Raw genomic sequence first — 20,026 nt, 5'->3', positions numbered from 1 at the left:
GGCCAGGCTGCCCTTCTGCAGCCACACGCTGCCTTCTCCTCTTCAATGGACTTGACCCCAGCGGCACCGGCAGAGTTCTCCCTCTCTCTGCAGCTTCTGACCACCTTCAGCTTGACCACATGGACAGCTGCCATCAAGGGCCCGCGCCCTGCTGGTATTCACCATCATGGACCTTCTGCTGGCTGCGATCTTGGCTCCCAAGGTTCCCATGTTACCCCCTCTTTCTTTTTTTTTGAAAGGGCAATTGGGGTTAAGTGACTTGCCCAAGGTCACATGGCTAGTAAGTGTTAAATGCCTGAGGCTGGATTTGAACTCAGGTCCTCCTGACTCCAGGGCCCCACCTAGCCACCCACCACTAGCCCTTAATGGCTAGCATCAGGCCTGGGAGAAGTGGCCTCTTCTACCTTCTTTAGATTAAGTTATCAGCAAGGGAAATAAACACCTGAGAAGAGACAGACAGAGAGAGAAAGAGATGGAGAGACAGAGGGGAGGGGGATAAGGACAGAGAGAGAGAAGAGGAGAGGAAGAGAAATAAAGACAGAGAAAAAGCAGAGACAAACTGGCAGGGGCAGAGAGGGAGAAAAGACAAAGGCAGACAGGGAGGAGGGAGAGACCGAGACGGAGAAGGAGGAGACACAGAAAGGCAGAGCAGCAAGGCTGCTGTGGGACGTCTAGAAGGCTGAAGCCTCGCAGTACTCACCACGTGTGCGGCACGCGCCTGGGTGAGGAGAGCAGGGGGCCCGTGGCGGGGCCGGGAGGGCACCGTGGGAGGCACAGAGGCCGAGACCCTGCCCAGGCAGCAGCAGCTGTCCGAGGCTGCTCCTCGGGGGGTCAGCAGCAGGCACGTGACAGACGGGGGCTGCGGGCAGGGGCTGGCCCTTGTTGGACGCTGTCCCTTCCTGGGTCTGGGTGACAGGGTTGCTGCTGCTCCCACAAGAGTGGTTGATGGGCCATGAAGAGTGAGGGTGCGTGGGGCTGTGTGCCCCCTGGCTGGCCCAGCCCCCAGAGGCTGGCACGGAGGCCCTCGGCATGTCCTTGGGCTGTTGCTGCTGGGAGAAGGGGCACCCTTCGTGGGGCCCTGGGGCCACCTGGTTTGCAGGCTCAGCCCTTAGACCTGGCTGGGAGGAAATTGTGGGGCTGGGGCAGGCGGGCTGCAGGACCACAGCCTCGTGGCCCGGCAGGATCACAGTCAGGGCGTGGATGCCGCTGGTACCATCCAGGAGCACCTTGCAGTCTGCACGGACACAGCTCAAGTCCTCAGCCGCGGCAGCAGAATGGAGACTGGCTCCACTGTGGAAGCTGGCCTGGAGGGCACGTGGTGCTGACCTCAGGTGGGCAGTGAGGTCTGGAGCACCAGGCAAGATCCCCTCAGACCAGCTTCTCTTCCTCAGGCTCCCAGATGGGTCTCGTCCTCTCATGCCCGTCAGGTTCCCCTGCTGCCCAGCTGTGTCTTCGGCAGTGGGGGGGCTGTCCTCGACGAGGTCCTGCTGGGGGAGCAGGCAGCTAGGCCCTGGAGACCCCTGCCTGGTCTGGGTCAGACAGGGTGGGGGGTCGAGGTCCAGAGGGGCGCCCCCATCTGCTGTCTTCTCCCTGGCATGAGGAAAGGGAGCCTTGAGGCAGAGGGCTCCCCCCATGTGCCAGGCACACACAGACCTACCTGGGTACTCTGTGAACACACAGCTCTTGGCCCACACTGCATATGTGCACACGCAGACATACATACTCTGCACACACATATACTATATGCTCATGCTACACACATATGGTCACCACACACGCACAGTGCACACATGCATACTCACATGCACGCACACATGCACACATACACAACACACATGCACACACACAGAGCCCAGCAGATCAGGACACAGAGTCCCTGGACAAGTCCAGAAGTCGGGAGGAGGGGTGGGTTTGCAGAAATACCACAGAATGGGCCTGGAATGGAGGGTGTGGGCTGTGCTCCCTAGGCCCTGCCCAGAAGTGCCCGCTGAAGGCTCCAGGACCTGTCCCACAGCAGCTGCTGCCTCAGGCTCACAGGCTCCAGAGAGGACAGGAACACAGGGGGTGGGGAGAAGTCAAGGGGGAGTTTCAGGGCGTGGCCCATGCCCCCTCCCTCTGACTGGTGAATTGCACAGCCCTAGGGGAGGTCAGACTGGCCCCCCCCCACCCCCCAGGTCTCTGTCCTCATTCTCCAGGGCATGTGAATGTGTCCATCTGGCCTTAGTTCCTGCACTGAGCCAGTCTCCAGAACAAGAATACCACTGTCCTCTGCCCCAGGGGGTCTCCCCTCTTAGCATCAAAGACCATGATGGGCTCAGAGAGCATGCCTTTAAACCCCCTTATCTTACAAAGGAGGGAACTGTGGCAAAGTGGGGGACATGACTTGCCTGGACGCACACAGACCAGGTAGGAGACCCGGGCATTGAACCCAGGCCAAACCCAAGGCTTCTCCTGCAGGAGTGGGCTCAGCTCTGGGCAGGCGTCAGGCAGACACAGAAAGCAGAACCCAGGAAGGGGAGGGAGACAACACCGCACAACTCTCATTGGAAGAAACTGGAGGGCTTTAACCTCGGGCAATGAGATGCCCTGGCTACTAGTATCCATAGGTCCAGAATGGGGAAAGGGCTTGGATTTGCCCTCCTTGACCACAGAGGGCAGGATGAGGCCAACGAGGCCAAGCCATGGATTCTGACTCCATCTGAATATGACAATGCCCCACTGGGACAGGAAGTGAGCTCCCCGTCCTGGAGGTATGCGAGTGAAAGCTGAATGACCAGTGGCTGCCCATGCTGGAGGAGGGATTCTTGCAGGTGTGGTGGAGGGAGGCTGATGAGAAGACCCCTTGATGCTCAGAGATGAGGAAGTTTGAGGCCCGTCTTTACAGAAGCTAGATCTTTGGCTCATACCTTTCTTCCTGGAGGGGCCCCTTCAGCTGCTTGGGCTTCTTGAAATCCGTCGGGAGAAGGCCGCCCATCTGTGGGGAGACCGGGAGACCCAAACCGAGCCAGTTACCCTCTCGTTTTCCCACAGGAACATCGCTACCCACTAACACGGGGATATCCCGCCAGCACCTCAAGCTCACCTTGTTTTTTTGTTGTGGGGGGAGTTCTCTCTCTCTGGGGCCCTACCGTCCCCCCGTCTGACAGGTTCACAGTCTGGGGGTTACATCCTTTTTTAATCCTTTGATAATTTTGTCTTTTCTTATTCTGACACTTATGGAGACTGAGTATTTCCACCGACAGAGAACCACAAGGAAGATGAACACGGCCCTACGCCATCTGTTTCAAAGCTGTGCCGCTTGTCCGGGTCTCCTTTCTCAGCTCCCTGAGACCTGGGAGGCTCCAGCCACCACCCCATGGGAGTCCGGGTGAACTCTTACAGCAGCCGTCTCTCCAAGGCCTTTCTGATCCCACTGACCCTGACATGGTCGACCTGAGCCTCTGCTCGAATGCCCTCAGTTCCTGCCCACCGTGTGTGCCCCAGAGCTGTAGGCTCTCCCCTTTCCAGCCTCATCTTGTCTTATACCCCACACTCTGGGTCCAGCCCTACCCTTACACCAGAGCTAGTCAGCTGCATCACTAAGTGCCTGCCAGACAGATCAAACATGGACAAAACACCATCTTTTTTCTTTTTTTTTTTAAATTTTCTTTTCAGTTCCAAATTCCCTCCCTTCACCTCCCAACCAATGAGAAAGGAAAAGTTAAATATTCATTATATATGAAGTCATACAAATATATTTCCACATTAGTCACGTTCACATCTTTTTTTCCTCGAACCCTCCCCGTTGTAGTACGTGTATACACACACACACACACACACACACACATACACAGAATTTGGTGTGGAAATACTTTCACTGAACTGGGAAACAGGAGGGATTTGAGAAAAGGGATGGGGAATAATAATGATCCATAAAGAGATTAGTCATGAGCCAAGCAAATTCGAACCTCATGGGGTGGATCCTGAAGCAGGATTTAAAGGGGAAAAAGTTTATAAAAACGTGTGACTGGCATCTGGGTGAGAGGGAGAAAAGGAAACAGATGGTAGCAAGCATACGTTACTAGTACGGAGTCCATGCCAAACTTACCAGCTTCTTTTTCTTTGTAAAGAGGAGGGTGGGAAAGCAAAGAGAAGAAAAATCCTAATAGAATCAGATAGAGATACAAAAGCCATTGTTTTGACTGTGAATATAAATGGGATGAATTCACTCATGTAATGGAAGAGGAAAGCAGAAGTGAGAAAGGGGCAATCGCAAGAAGTCTTTTTTAAATTCCTACTACGTACTGAGCACAGGTAATACAAAAAAAGGGCAAAAGGCAGACTCTGACCAAGGAGCTCAGGTACTGGCAGACTCTAACAATATATATTCTGGACCAGAAAGCAACAATTCACACAGAGTTAAAATAAGAGAAGGGGGACAATGTTATTTTTCAGTAGAAATTTTTTTTAAAGTGGGGTAACAGTCATGAATTCAGAAGCATTAACAGCAAAAATAGAGTTGATTAAAGAGATAAACAGAGAAATAACTTCATAATTGAAGGCAATGTACTAGTATCAATATTCAACACATGTTCCCCAAAAAGTATAATATCTAAATACTTAAAGAAAAAAAAGGAGAGGAGGCCAGGTGGCTCAGCGAGTAAGAGCACCGGCCCCAGTGTCGGGATGACCTGGGGATCAAATCCGGGCTCAGATACTTAGCACCATACCCAGAAGTAACTGGCCGTGTAACCTTGAGCAAGTTACTTAACCCCAATTGCTTAAAAAAGAAAGAAAAGAAAAGAAAGGCTAGGAGAAATAGACAGTAAAACTATAATATTTCAGGACCTCAACATACCCCCTTTTAGATTGAGACAAATGCAATACATACACTCGGTGCTTTGCAAACCTTGAGGTGCTACATAAATACTGCGCTAATATTGTTTCAGTTGTGTCTGACTCTTTGAGACCCCATCTGGGGTTTTCTTCGCAAGGACACTGGACTGATTTGCCATTTCTCTCTCCAGCTCATTTTACAGATAAGGAAACTGAGACAAACAGGGTTAAGTGACTTGCCCAGGGTCACATTGCTAATAAGTGTCTGAGGCCACATTTCAGCTCAGGAAAAGACTTCCTGACTCCAGGCCCAGCTGTGCACTATGGTGTCACCTAGTGACCATGTAAATATTAGTTACTGTTATTATTATTATTACTATTAATGCAAATCTAAAAAAGTAACAAGAAATAAATTAAGGACATGAATAGAATTTTTAAAAAGTTATATATGATTAATCTTTGGTGATTACTGAATAGAGTTAATTATTGAACAGAAAGAAGTATGCTCAGCTATGCATGGAACCTTTAAAAAAATCAACACTATATTAGGGCATAAAAGACTCATGAAAATACAATGGGCGCCAAAGTCCAACACACATTCCTGTGCCTGGCCATCCCAACCTGAACCCCCCTACAAATTCCAGCCTCTTCATAGTTTGGTCTCCATTAGTGTGAATGATCAGCCCCTCAAAGCAGTTACACATATTTGTATTCATACGACTCAAACTCGTAATGATGTAACATATGGGAATTGGTGCCAGCCCCATGGAAAGGGGCAAAGGCGTAACCACATCAGGGGAGCCACTATTCGCATTCACTGGGACCCAGCTGGACATTCTCCTTCTTCCTCCCTAGCACAGTACAGGAAAACTGGCGTCTGGCCAGTTCTCCCACCAGACACTCATCTCCCACATCCCTGCCTTGACATGTGCTTCTGTTGCCCAGGCTGGCATGGCATCCTCTCCCTGGTTTCCGCTGAGACTCAGCTCATGGCTTACAGTCCAGTGCCAGGGGAGAGCCGAGCACAGAGACAGCTGAGAGACAAGTGGGGAAGTGCCAAGGAGAGATCAGGAAAAGCTCAGAGGGGCAGAGGCAGCAGCTTTGGGGGTGTGGAGGGAGGCCTGAGGCCTGCGACCTGAAGACATCCTTACCTTTGTTTTTTTGCAGCTTGGTGGATCAGGATGCTCTTGGCTGCTTTCACAAAGGAAGCATCTTTTTATGGAGACCACTGGATCTTTGAGGGGTTCACCCGAACGAGATGCTGATGCCCTCCGAGAGGGCCCCCGTTTCCTGGTGACCTTTCTGGACTTCTTCTTAGGAATGACCCTGGTCTTCTCCTTCTCCTGCTGGTGGGCCTTCTCTGCATTGGAGAACATCTGGCAGGTGAGAAGGGAGATATCACAGCTTCCCATTTGGACACAGGAGACCTTCAGATGCTCTATGGTCTTCATGATCTTCATAACGTGGGCCATTTTCCCCAGGTCTTTCTGGGAGGCCAAAGTTAGGTTTTTCAACAACACGGCAAACTGGTTATAATTGTGTTCAAGCTCAGAAAGGGTCGTGCCATAATTTACTGACATGGTGTAAGGCACCAGGTCCGTGTAGGTGGTGATTGGAGGGGTGGCCTGTTCGAGGAGTATCCTTATTTCAGAGAGTTCTGCCAGTTCTCTGGACAGCAGCTGGAGGGCGTAAGCAGAGTTGGCCCCTTCAGGGTACTCGCAGATGACGGTGGCATCCCCCTTCAGTTCCAGGATGGCGGCCTCCACTGCCTCCCACAGGCAGGCTGCTGCATTCTCTCTGACAAATGAAAAGGAAGCTGTTTTTTCTTGGTTTTCTATCAGCTCTGGAAGGAGAGACAAATCGAACCACAGCATGCCCCGAAACCTTGGCTGGCCCAGCTTCTTGGCCATGATGTTCTTCAGGAAGTGAATGGTCTCAGCAAGCATGACCACCTCGATGTACATCTCGACAGCTTCAGGCTTCAGGAGGACAACTGGATGGCTGGGCTTGCTGGCTACGTCCAGCACGGTGTCCTCCGTGATTAAGACACTGTCCACAGAGGCCTCCTGCAGAATCTGGAAGCATTTCTTTAGGGTTTCCAGGTGGTCTCTGCACCTCACTCTAAGTTCCTCTAATTGTTTCAGGTCAGCAGATTCTGCTTGGTCTAATATTTCTCCAACACGGCAAATATCTGGGAGAGAGAACAAAGTGTCATTAAACCGGAAGCTTCCCCTGCCAAGCCCCTCTTCCTTTAAGCAATCACAATGCTTACTGGGAATGTTTCCAACAGTTTCCTCAAGCCAACCCGTGGCAGCATGTTCCGCTTTGCTTTTGGCCTCTACGGTTTCATAGATCTGCTGAAGCTTCTTAACGGCACGCTGGTTAAATGTGAGTTCCTCTTCCTTCATCCTCTGGGGGGAGTCGTTTCTGCCGATTGACAGGCCCCTCTCTTTCCAAACAAGACTTTTAGCAGCATCAAAGAAGATGTGTTCCAGGCCGTAGAGAGATACCTTCATACTAACTGATTCAGAATTTTTTATAAAGTGCATCTTGGAGGAGATCATTTCCATGATGATCCAGAGGTGGTCTTGTTTCCCAGGACAAAACTGAATTTTAGGGAAATGGTCCTGGTTACTGATCAGTTCCAAAGTGCTTTTTCTTAACATTTCTAAATCTTCTAAATTATCTCCAAAATTAACCCCACATGTGAATGGTGCTGAAAGAGTAAAATCAAAGTAGTTTGAGCAGCGTTTCATGATGTCTTCACACTCCTCAATCTGCCGTCTGTATTTCAAGACCGCGTAGTAGGATTTGTTGTCCTTCCGGGCTTCCTCTAACAGCTTGGTTAATTGGCCATGGTAGTGCTGTAACTCACTCAAGGTATTGTACTTGAGCCTGTCCTGGAAAGCTGGGTAGAGACAGGACTGCTGCTGGTAGCCTTGATCCCCCCGGAACAGCTCGCTATAAAGGGAAGCATCATACCAGAGCAAGCTGCGGAACGTGGGCTCCCTGCCCAGGAGACCTTTCTTGTTCTCGATGAACTGCATGGTTTCCATCATCATTTGGAGTTCCACCAGAGAGTCCACAGCTCCAGGGTGGAGGTGACGTCTACAGTTACTCCACCCATTCCCTTCTACCAGCAAATCCCGGGAAATCAGCACGTGTTTAAAGGAACATTTTTGTTTTCTTTCGAAAGCTTCAATGAATAAAGGAAGGACATTTTGACATGTTTTGATTTGTTCCTGTAAACTCTTCAGCGTGGATGCCTTGTCTGCCTTTTGCAGAATTCTCGATAGTTTCATGATGAGTGTAGTAGGGTCTTCTGAAGACTGATCCTCCTCTGATTCACTGGTGGGAGGGGACTGCTGAGCAGGGCCAACCTCAGGGATCCCCAGGTGCATGTATATGGCACCTGTCTGGGAGACTCCCTTCCTCCCTGGGGCAGGATCACCCATTATTGTGGCTGGAGGTGTACTGGGGAAGAGAATTGTCTCATGTTCTGCTTCCATTCTCCCTTCCTCCTCCTCAGTCCTGGCCAGCAGACTGGGAGTCACTCTGCCACAAGAGAGAGCCACCACAGAACTGTCCAAGGCCTGGCCCTGTTTATCTTGCCCTTCCATCTGAATAAATGTCTCAGGAGTTCCTGGTAAAACACTTGCTTCTTCCATTGGCTTTTCTGGCTGTTGTTCCTTCTCTGCTGGTTTCATCTGTATTTCTTTATCTTCTTTCTTTACCATGGGTTTTTGTGATGAGGAGTTCCTGGTGTTCTCCAAAGAAGTGTTCAAAGGGAGAGACTCAACAGCATTTTTCTTGCATATTTTATTTTTCTCAAGTGGTGCAGGCCCCATGATGGCACTTTCAGAACCACTTCCCTCCTTCCTATCCCCTCTCTGAGGGGAGTTTTTGCAAGGCTCCCAAGTTGTATCTAAAGCATCCTCTCCATCATTTGGGAGTGGTGGCTGTTCCTGCTGTAGAGACAAAGTGTGGGTTGCAAGACCATCACCAATCGGCAGCCCCTTGGACAGCTTCTTGGAGTGAGGTGTCCACCATTCAGCTGTGTTATTTTTAACAGAGATGCAGGAAAAGTTCTGAAGTCCACTGTCTCCCTCTTGCCTTGTCCAGGGGGCTGTACTGTCTGAGCCCCCAACCAAGTGTTCTGAACCAGAGCTTGGTTTTAAGCTCACTGCAGCTGCTAGTAACTTTTCTGCAGGAAGGTGACCTTCCAACTTGGGGGGATCTCTAGGCAACTTCAGGTGATCTGTTGCAGAGGCGTCAACATTGAAAAAGTGTTCTGTGCTTGATTTTAAGACAGAAACGAATAATAGGTCAGAATTCCCTCTGGAGTGAGTCTCACCATCACCTTCTATATTTGGTTTATTGGGATCAAGGGGAAGGCTCTTTTCCCCAAGGCCATTGGAAAACTTCACATTTCTTTCCATTCTAGATGGAGCAGAATGGGGTGGTGAGGAAGCCTTCCTGGATGTGAGATCACTCAAGGGCCTCTCACTTCTTTCTTCAGTATGAATGCTAGACAAGAAGACAAAGTCGAAACTCCTTTCCCTGTCAGAGTGATGAGACTGTTCACCAGGGACCTTGTGGTCAGACCTTCTTGGATCTTTCCAAGTGCCCCTGCTCGATGCCGATCCCCGAGATGCAGAGTGATGTAGTCTGTCAGGATTGGCGCTTCTCAGAGTGCTCACATGACTCACAGAGGTCTCACTGGACGGACCTTCTGTGGAGAGTGACCTTCGGGCTCCCTGGTCCTTGCTGCTGCTGCCACAGCCCTGTTGGTCTGAGGCGGGGGTCTGAGACCAAACCACTTCCAAACCTAATGTCCTCTTCTCTTCCTGTCTGTCATCTTTTCTCTTCTGCCAATAATGCCTTGAATAATACCTTCTTTCTGTCAAAAAATTATAACCTTCCAAGTCACAACATTCCCATAAACTGTTGCGTATGACCTCATAGGACTTGGGCAAGGGGCTATTTCTCCTTTTCTCCCCCACTTTAGTGATGAGCTGCAAGGATCGGTGAACTTTCCTGTGCGCTTTCTTTAAATGAAGAACAGCCTGGTCAAGTTTTCTGGACAGACGTTTGCTCTTGCATAAGGATGCTTCGCTGTACAGGGCATTCAGAACATTCTGGATGTGCCTTTCTGACTGCGAAAAGGTCTTGATCCTTCCCTCGGACAAAGAGGAGAACTGCTCGGACGACTGGTGAGGAGTGGTCTCTCTGGTCAGGTCACATGGTTCCGGATACCTGAAATTTCTACTTGGCATGATTTTGTCCTTTAAGGAAGCTGGGGCCTTCCCTTTGCTCCTTTTAGGTTCCCCGTGCTTTACCCTTGGAATTTTGTTATGGGCATCCCTTGGCTTTGCCTGCGGGCAGGTACTTTGATTCTTTGTGGTCTGGGAAGTAGCAGCAGGTTGAGGAGACAATACCTGGGGATTTTCACCTGCCTTAACTGCTGGGTCAGGAAGTGGGGAGAGGACCAAATTCCCCCTAGGTTCTGAAGCCTCTGAACACACCGTCACACTAAGCTCTTCACCAGGGCGGTCTATGTTCTCACAGGTAAACTGGGAAGAACTGGCCACAGGCTCTGATTCTTGCCATGCATCACTCATTTCTGCCTCTGAAATGTCTGGGTCCTGACAAAGGGCAATTCCTGACTGAATGATATTTGTAATCTGAATCTGCAAATCGGGAACCACCTCTGGACAGAAGAGCTCCCTGGGGTTTCTCTGGGTATAAGAATAAATACAACTGCTCTCCCTAAGGAAACACTGGCTTCCATCCTCCTGTGGCACACAGCTTTCAGAACCCTCTGAAGATTTCCAGCTCTTGCTTTCAAACACATTTTTCCAGTCTATACGAGATTCCAGCATCTGGTACAGAGAGCTCATTTCATCGGCAGACATTCCACTGTGGATGGTTGTGTCTTGTTGCAGCAAAGACCCTTCACATTGTTCAAATTCTAGTTCAATCTCATTGTCAAAGGCCAGGTCCTGAGGAAATAGCAACGTCAGGTCCTTGCTAATTGTGGGTAGTTCACAGCCTTCATTGGGTTTGCTGTATCCCAAGTTATCTCCATGTTCCTCGAATACATTTCTCCCCCATGCTCCAAAACTGGGGCTCTGGACAGTTTGGTCAAGACCAAGGAATTCGCCTTGGTGGTCTTCATACCCAGTACTGGGCCCTGGCATCTGAGCAGCAGGGAAAGGCATGCTGGTCCCGGAGTCTTTGTGTATGTGGGATGCACAGGAGCCTGTGGCCTCAGACAACGTGGCTACCTGTGGCATCAGCTTCCTTTCATCACTGAGAAGGCTCTCTCCCTGATTCCCAGGAGTAACTCTGTTTTCACTTTCAACCAAGGCAGCTTCTGTAGACACGCAGCTTTTTTTCCAGGCTAAGCTAAATGTGGAAGAAAACTTTTCAGAATACATTCCTGCTGAGCTTCCCAGATTCTTAATCTCTCTCTCATCACTGACAATAGCAGTGCAGGTTTTGTTCATATGAACAACTTGCTTCTCATCTACATAAATGTTTTCCATTCTATTTTTTTCCACAAAAGGACTTTGTCTCCCCTCTCTTTTAGGATGTGGGTCATCACTTTCTTCACTCCTAAATTCTGGTTCTTGAAAACAAACGTTCAGATCAGGAAAAGAGGCATCATCATCCCCAAACACTGGGTCACAGAATACAGGACAATCTTGACTCCTGGCTACCTCTTCAACAAGACAGTCATTCAGTCTGCCATTTTGCTGTGAGCCAGCTGGGGACACTGGCTCATTTTCATTTCCCCTATGAACAAGCGGGCATTTCCCTTTTTCATCTCTGATCTCCTCAAAATGAGGCACTTTCGTATCAAGTGACAAATTAATCAAATCATGAGGCTTTTCTTTGCTCTGACTGATGCTGTCCATGTCCTGGGGAGCATCGACTTTCGTACCAATGGGTATCACATGCAATCTTCCTGTTTTCAATTCTGTTACTTTTGGAGATTTGGAAAAATGTTTATTAATGTACATTCTTTCACATCTCAACCACTCTTCAAGGCAGTTTTTTGAAGACTTCTGTGCGCCTGCAGGAGGGTAACTATTTTCTGATTTACGAGGTGGATGTTTGCTGTTTGATTTCTCTTCTTGCTCTGGAGGGGGTGGGGAAGCTTGCATCTGAACAGCTGGCCCCTGGCTCTGAGGCTTTTTACAAGCTTCATAGTCTTGGCGGGATAAAATCCAAGTCTTGTGCTTCTCATGGGGAAGATTAAAATCTCTTAAGCTTCTCCCTTCTCCATGAGTACAGTCATAACTATCTTTTTTCCTGGTGTATTTCTTTCTTCCTTCTTTGGAATGTTTTTCTGTGTCAGTGTTCAAGCTTTTCGTATTTTGTGTATCCTGAATGGATTTATCTCTGGTTTCTTGCTGAGCCTGGAGAGGTTCTGGAGGAGAAGGTGGTCGAAGTCTTTCATGTACAGTTTGGAATTCAGCAGGCTGTAATTTCCAGGTTTTTGGGTTACTAAGCCTCTTTGGACTGGTATCCCTTGGCATGCCCTTTCTAGGAAAGTGACTCATCTCTGGGATATACTTTCCTCTGGCTTGTTTCTTAAATGGCAGAAGGATCCTGTTTGTCTGGCCTGAGCTATGCATTTCTTTGTCACTACACTCCTGGTTCTCGCTTTCTGGAAGAGGGACCTGAAGATCACTATTAGGTTGGCCTTCCTTTGCATCATCCGAGGCTGCCTGGGAGATAGCTCCATAAGCACCGTCCTGATAAAACATGCCCTCAGGGAACGGGGAGACCTGATGGAGCTCCGTGGGCTCAGGAGGGGCTGCTCCGGAGGGGAGGGCAGCATGCGCAGGCAGGGATGGCGAAGGATTCGCTTCTGAGCCAGGGCTTTCTTCCCTGCTCTCCAAGGGCAGAGTCTCTCCGGAGCCTGTCTCAGGGTTTGCCTGGTCATGGGCTCCTCTTTTCAGCAGTCTAGGGTCCTTGATAAGCTTGGAGGTAGTCACGGTACTGGCACCAATGCTATTAGGGAGAGCCACTGCGGCAGACAGGGTGGCAAGGAATTTTTCAAGGTTTATCAGCAGGTCCCCATTCACACTTTGGGCGGCATCCCCACTGGGTGGGAGGGGCAGTCTAGCCTCGGTGGTTTGCACCTGAGACAGGTTGTGGCCTTCTGCTAAACCATGCTCAGTCTGGTGGTCAACGGGGCCTACGGCAAAGAAGCGATTGTTCTGTACGTTTTCAAGGGGGGAGGATCCGTCGGTGGCCCAAGAATTCATCTCCGCAGCACAGCAGCAGCCGTTCTGGGCTGAGGGATCCGTGGGCTTCGGGAAATGCTCATAGATGACCGTGGCGTCCTTTCCCTTCCCGATTCTTTTGGCAATGGTACAGTTCTTCAGGGAGCCCCTTTCTTCTGCTGCGAGTTAGAAAGAAAAAAAGGACACGTGGGTGAAAATCATCTCCCTGTAATGATGATCGTGAAGGCGGGTGGGATCTGAGAAGGCAGCTGGGAAGGATGCTGGAGGCCATCACTCCAAGGGCTCATGTCAGAGAGGAGCTGGTAACCGCATCTCGTACCTGGCAACGTCTCATTCAGCCCTTCCTGTACCAATCCCTCAGCTCTGGGCATTTCCCTGGCTCTCTCCCCTTGACTGGGTTCTGTTCACCCTTCATGTCTAACTCTTCCCAGCAACTTCGAGACTCATCTCAGACATGTCCTTGGCCTTTCCCCTCGCGCCCACCTGCCAGAGCCTCTCCTCTGAGAGCCCCTGCCCTCAACTCTCTATCTTCCCTGTGTGTGTGTGTACATATGCAGTGACTGCCTCTTTATTTGCCTGCAGTCTCCCTTTGGAGTGGGAACTCTTGGAAAACAGGACCCTGTATCTCTGCTTTTCTCCGTATTCCCAACATTCACACGCTGCCTGGCATAAAGCAAATACTGAAGGAAGGAGTCTTGACGGAGTGTCCAGTGCTAAATCTTTGGGGGTGAAGGATATTGTGGAGAAACTTTAACTGGTTTTCTCACCTTGCAAGGCGAGGGGGAGACATGGTTATATCTGTACAAAAGCATGTCTAAAGTAGTCTTATGAATATTGAAAATTTGGATTAAAATTCAGGAAGGATGGTTTCTTGGGCAGGATGACCCTGAGGGAGAACAGCTGAGACTGGTGATGCCTGAGACCCTCAAAACCAGATGATCTGGGCTCAAGTCCCGCCTCTCATGCCTCCTGGCCTGGGTGACTCTGTGCAAGGGGCCTGACCCACGGCTACTCTTGGCAGCTTCCTAGGATGGCAAGTCATTGCTCCACACTGGCAGGCAGAGGGAGTTTTCCCACCAGAAGCTCCCTATGCCCACATCCCCATGTGTGGAATTGCGGGGGGTTTGCTGCTATGACCAAGGGCTTTTAAGTGAGTAAAGAGCAGGCCAGCCTGGGTCTCATCCACCTGTGAACTTGGCACTGTCATTAAAGAGACGGTGAGTGAGCACCTGAGAAGTAAACCAGAGGTCCCAAAGAGCTAAGATGGCCTCAAGGCAATGGGGTGGCTCAAGAGGACCTGAGCTCAAATCTGGCCTCCAACACCCACCAGCTGTGTGACCCTGGGCAAATGCCTCAACTTCTGTTAGCCTGAAGCCACTGCAGAAGGAAACAGCCGACCAGCCCGGCGTCTTTGCCAGGAAAACCCCTCCACAGGGTCCTGGCTGAATGACAGCCCGCCAGCCTCCTCCAGGACAGATCACACCAGGCTAACCCCACTGTGCCCAGTAATGGGAGTCTAGACTGCAGAGAGCCAAAAGCCCAATTCTACAACAGCTTCTCAGAGGACGGTGATGCTGCAGAGATGGGCTGCCAAGGGGGTCACGCGCAGAGGGGTTCAGCTCTAACGTCCGGGACGGCAGTGTCGGTGGGGAAGGGGTCTCCAGGGATCTGTGCCTGGCCCTGAGCTACTGACTATCTGGACAATGACCTCCAGAAAGGCACAGTTATCAGATCTGTAGGCCACACAAAGCAGGGAGGGATGGCACGCAGGAAATTCCTGACACGCTGGAACGCTGGGCAGGAACTATGAAGTTGAAATTCACCAGTGACAGATGTAAAGTCTAACTACCCCCAAAATCAATTTCAAAGTCTTTTTTTGGAGGGGGAAAGCAAGGCAATTGGGGTTAAGTGACTTGCCCAAGGTCACATGGCTAGTAAGTGTTAAATGTCTGAGGCCGGATTTGAACTCGGGTCCTCCTGACTCCAGGGCCAGTGCTCTATTCACTGTGCTACATAGCTGCCCCAATGTCAAAGCCTTAAATGAAGGGAGGCATAATTAGATAATGGCTGTTCAGAAAAAGATCTGGGGTTCTCAGGGGACCACCCTATGAGACTCCACACAGAGTCCTGGTCATAGCTGGGCACTCCAATTCAAGGAGCACACTGATAAACTGGAGGGCTTCTTGAAAAAAAGGACAGGCAGGACCGGGAGGGTCCGTGAGTCCAGACCACAGGAGGTGGAGCTGCAAGATGGCTTGTTCAGTCTCAAGAAGGACATGGGAGCTGGAGGGCCATCGTGTAGATGAGGGACTCGCTTGGTGCCTCCCCCCATGAGAGGTGCTCCAAAGGGCAACGGGCCACCTGAAAAGGGGAGGGATGGCTCCACCCTCCTTGGGCATCTTCCAGCAGAGACTGGGGGACCGCCTTTGTCCGTCAGCTCTACTGGGATTCCTGCTGGAGGTGGGGAGGGGGTTGGACGAGGCCTGAGGTAGCCTCCCCCTACTCTCAAATTTTGTGCCTTTGGGGGTAGCAGGTAGTGCTCAGAAAGACCCAAAGCAGTAAGCACAGAGAAGGGAAGAGGCACCCCCACCCCGCCTGCACCCCACGGTCTAAACGAGCTCCTGAGGAATCCGATCAGGCAATCCACCCACATCTGAGCAGGTGCTGCAGATACAATGCCAAAAAGGAAACAGGTCCAGCCCTGGGGGAGAACGACGTGTGTGCAAAGAAAAAAGCACTTACAAACAGCATCTGGGGAGAAAGGGCATTCCGGCTGGGGATCGGAGAAGCCCTTGTGTAGGAAGCAGGGCTAAAATCTAGCCTCAGCGGGATCTGGGGGTTCCGAGAAGAAAGGAGGGAGAGCACGCCAGGCAGGGGCACAACTAAGGCAGGAGCTCAGTGGTGGCACTGCTCCATTTTCACTCCATCAGGCTGGGTGTTCAGGGCTGCTGCCCTTCCCTCTGGCTCGCAGTAAATACAGACCACCGTGTCCTGGGGCTGACAACCACACCCCACTCCCAGAGGCCACCCAGGTCCTCTACAAAAGACAGGGTATGGAGAAGAGCGCCGAGACCATGAGATCGCTCCGTCCTGTAAGGGGCGGCTACCTCCTCACCTGAACATCTTTATGGAACAGCCTATCCCAGGGGTGGGGAACCTGCAGTTGAGGTCACAAGTGGCCTTGAGTGCAGCCTCTTGGCCGAGCCCAAGTTTTACAGAAGAAATCCTTTTATGAAGGGGATTTGTTCTGTGAAGTTTGGATTGGGCCAAAGGGCCGCAGTTGAGGACCTAGAGGGCCACCTGTGGCCTCGACCCCTGACTCTCCCAACTTCTTGGGCAGGGCTCGTGGCAGCTCCAGCCTCAGAATGGGCTCAGGCCTCCAGGCAAGGCTGGACCAATGGCCTTGTTGACTGACAAGACTTCTGAAAGCAACGGGGAAAATATCAACGATGTTGCCTGAGCCTCCAAGGGCATTGTGGGAATATCCCTCCAGCCCAGCCCTGCAGGGCACAGCACAGCCGTGAGACCCCACAGCTTTAGGTGTTCTGCTTATTTTTAAACAGAATTTCTCATTCTCCCAACGGCCAATGGAGAGGGGAAAGGCGCCCAGTGAACGCGGGGGCTTACCAGGCCATGCGGGAAAGCCCTCAGAGAGAAACCGCAAGGAGGTGATAGTGGGCTCGCTCCCTGCTTTCTGCCCGAGGAATCTGACTGTCACGGTGGCGTAAGGAAGGCACTGCCGGGGTCTATCCACGGGCTTCGAAAGCGTGTTGTATTCATAGAAATAAACCTGTGAGAGACAGAGCAGAAAAAAATGAAGGCTGATGTCCCGGGCCAAAGACGCGCAGAGCCGCGTGAACCCTTCCCCCGCCCACCGAGATCCACAGGGATGGCAGGATGTCTCCAGCTGCTCTGAGGCCCGCAAAGCACCCACAGCAACCCTGAGAGGGAGTGCTATCATTAGGGGAAACTGAGGGAAAGGGGTGCCCAGAGTCACACAGCCAGCCAGCCAGCATCTGGGGTGGGGTCTCGGGATGCTGGCCGACCACTCTATCTCTGCTGACCCCTCCACCTCTGCCCTTGCAGACACTCAAGACGCACCTGCCCTGATGCCTCCCCAGACCCTCCTCTGACCGAGCTGTAAAGAAAGCTGCTTGCACCACCCCTTCCCCATACACCAGGGCCCTTCTCGGGGCTTGCTGTCTTTGATGAGCTCCCACGTACAGGGAAGAAACGGGGCCATCTCGTTTCCATCTCCCTGGCAGCAGCAGTGGCGGAGGATGACGAAGGGAGACACAGGAGAAAGGCCTTTCCAATATCTCCCTCAGCCTGCCTCCTGGTTACCTAGGAAACGAGTGGCCAGCGGCTTCCTGTGCAAGAGGAGAGGCCGGCTCCTCAGCTGGTCCTGATGCAGGCGCAGCCTGAGTCACCTGCAGGAAATGCCCCAGGATGCCTGCTAAGGCCATGTCCTGGGCATCTCCCCCGGCTCCAGGCTGACCGCACAGGGGGCCGGCCCCACTGACAATGCCTGCAAATGCTTGTCTTTATAGACATGGATTCTGAAAAAGCTGGGGTGGTGGGGAGGGTGGGGAAGGAAGAAAGGAAGTAAAGAGAAAGAAGGCATGGAGGGAAGGAGGGAGAGAGGGAGGCTGCAAGTAAAGAAAGGAGGGAAGGAAAGAGTCAGGAAGGAAAGAAGGAAAGGAGGGAGGGAAGATGTGAGGAAAGGAGGGAAGGAAAGAATCAGGAAGAAAGAAGGAAAGGAGGGAGGGAGGATGCAAGGAAACAGGGAGGAAAGATGGGAAAGAATGCTTGGCAGCAGCCCCTTCTCCCCACAGACAGCTCACAAAGCCATGGACCCTGCAAGCCACCTGGATCTCATCTTCCGCCCCCAACCTTCCCTCCTCCAAAGCACTCTGTGTCCACTGAAGCAAGCCAGGCCCAAGGCTGCAGTCTTGGAACCGTGCGGTCACCCTGGCCTCTGGCCTCTCCTGCCCAAACCCCTCGTATTCACTTGGCCGATGGCTGTATCTGGTCCATTCCACATCTCCCCGTGAGTCCCCCCACCCATATGCACACACATGCACTGTTCGTCCACCTGGGGCCCTCACGCCGGCGTCCTGCAGGCAGACAGCACCCCTTCCACTCTCACTTGGACCATGAGCTAGCACAAGCACGGTACGTCTTGAAATGTTTCACAGAAGCCACCCATAGTCCTCCAGGATCATGCCCTCAGCTGGGGCTGCCCCTGAACCTGCTGTTTTTACTATGCAGGAAAATGCATTCCAGCCAGCTGGCCTCATTCCCCACACTCTGTATCAATCCCAGGCCTGCAGCTTCAGCAGCCCCAGTTGGGACTGACCCAGAGGAGGCTGAGGACCCCCTCCTGTCCTGCTGGCTCTCTGTGAGGACTGCTGTGTTTGCCGATCACTGCCACAGTGGCCGGGAGTCCCACGACGGAGCAGGCTGCCCCCTCTCATCCCACCTGTCCGACGTGGGGATCTGTCTGCTTCAAGGGCTGTCTTTTTATCTTCCGGGGGGAGGGGTCATTCAGAGGGGTGCTGAGAGGAGGAAAGGAGTCACCAAAGCATTTCTTTTTTAATGCACAGAAGAGAAGCGGGGCAGAAGAAAGCCCAGACAAGCGGGATGGCTCTGCAAGCCACAGGAGGAGGCCGGGCCAGCCTGGACTGAGCACAGACGTGTAATTCTCTGGCTCTGTGTGATTCACACTGAAACACTCATTTTACTAGGCACTGTCACAACTGGAATGAAGATTTCTTTTTTAGAAAATCCCTTTCATTTCATAGGCATTTAAAATTTTTGTAAATAATTATCCATTCCTCTTTAGTTTTTGATTTTTCTGGCTGACTAAAAGAAACAGGATAATTTTGATGGCGGATGGCGCAACTAGCTGGCCGGGAGTCAGGAGGACCTGAGTTCAAATCCAGCCTCAGACACTTCCTGGACAATTCACTTCACCTTGTTTGCCTCAGTTTCCTCATCTGAAAATGAGCTGGAGATGGAAACAGCAAACCACTCCACTCTAGGATCTCTGCCAAGAAACCCCCAATGGGGTCATGAAGAGTCAGGCATGACTGAAAGTTTAAAAATATGGCTGCTGGCTAAGAGTAATGTGCATTTCTACAAGGCCTTTAAGGAGAGCCAAACGCTTATCCCCACAGCTCCAGGGCTGGGTGCCGTAGTCATCCACAGTGAGGACCCCGAGGCCACCTGGCCGGGCAGCAGGACTGGAACCCAGGCCTCTTGTGGCTCCCACATCCGGTCATAGCGATGCCTGCCCTGGGACGCTGCCGGCCTCGGTCCCCATTCTGTTCCCATGCCGGGCACCAGAGGAGCTAAATGCTTCTCAGCATCATCGGCAGCCTTCAGACGCAGCTGGGAGGTTTTCTTCTGACTAATCACCACGGGCTTCTGCATTTCCACTTCATCTAGGACATTTCTTGAGTTTTAGGTCCTCTGGGGCCGATCAGTTGATCTGCAGTAAGATTTGTTCCTTCAAATCTGCAGAGAAAGCATTCTCCCTCTAGGATGGGGGCTGTGGCTGCACCCCAGAATGTTCAGGGTGCCCTTGGGAGGGGGGTGCACTCTGCCGCTGCTCCCCGGACCTGTCCTGCGGTCTGTACAGGGCGTGCTGCATGTTTCAGTCTCTGAACACATCCTTGTAGTCCCCCAGGCTCTGAGTGTGTAAAGACCCCTCCTGACGCTGAAGTTTCTTGCACAGTTTTCACAATGGCCTCCTAAGAGACGTCCTTCTTTCCAATCCCCCCTTTCCAGTTCTACCCATTGCTGCTGTTCCTCCCCACAGGTGCCCAAAACACAGACCTAATCCTTCTTCCACGACACAGCTTTCCAAGTATGAGGAAACAGGGTTCAACACACCAGGCTCCTTCAAATGAGCCTCATACAGCATGACCGAGAGGCCTTCTGCCACGCCT

At 51.6% G+C, this 20,026-nt stretch overlaps 1 protein-coding gene across 1 annotated transcript; it reads right to left on the bottom strand.

The window, feature by feature from the left end:
- Window positions 1-671: 671 nt before the first annotated feature.
- Window positions 672-19,508, bottom strand: TEX15 (testis expressed 15, meiosis and synapsis associated). Its single transcript, XM_069104852.1, has 8 exons — window positions 19,239-19,508; window positions 17,918-18,190; window positions 17,418-17,566; window positions 16,949-16,985; window positions 16,701-16,863; window positions 5,967-13,228; window positions 2,907-2,974; window positions 672-1,590 (listed from the first exon to the last, which is right to left on the bottom strand). The coding sequence occupies exons 1-8, from the start codon at window positions 19,506-19,508 to the stop codon at window positions 672-674; spliced, it is 9,141 nt and encodes a 3,046-aa protein (XP_068960953.1).
- Between the last annotated feature and the right edge of the window lie 518 nt (window positions 19,509-20,026).

This window comes from Petaurus breviceps, unplaced genomic scaffold (assembly GCF_028583685.1).
Source record: "Petaurus breviceps papuanus isolate PSGF00001 unplaced genomic scaffold, PetGlider_PUasm1.0 689, whole genome shotgun sequence".
Taxonomy (NCBI): Eukaryota; Metazoa; Chordata; class Mammalia; order Diprotodontia; family Petauridae; genus Petaurus; species Petaurus breviceps.
The sequence above is the reverse complement of the archived record's forward strand: the minus strand, read 5'-3'. Positions and strand labels throughout refer to the sequence as shown.

What these genes read in the sequence shown, in the direction of transcription:
- TEX15 (XM_069104852.1), bottom strand. Translation starts at nt 19,508, where the DNA reads ATGCAGAAGCCCGTGGTGATTAGTCAGAAGAAAACCTCCCAGCTGCGT. An exon ending in GGGCTTTCCCGCATGGCCTG is followed by an intron (nt 13,229 to 16,700) that starts GTAAGCCCCCGC and finishes AACTCGCAGCAG; the next exon opens with AAGAAAGGGGCTCCCTGAAG. An exon ending in GGGCCCCTCCAGGAAGAAAG is followed by an intron (nt 1,591 to 2,906) that starts GTATGAGCCAAA and finishes TCCTCATGCCAG; the next exon opens with GGAGAAGACAGCAGATGGGG.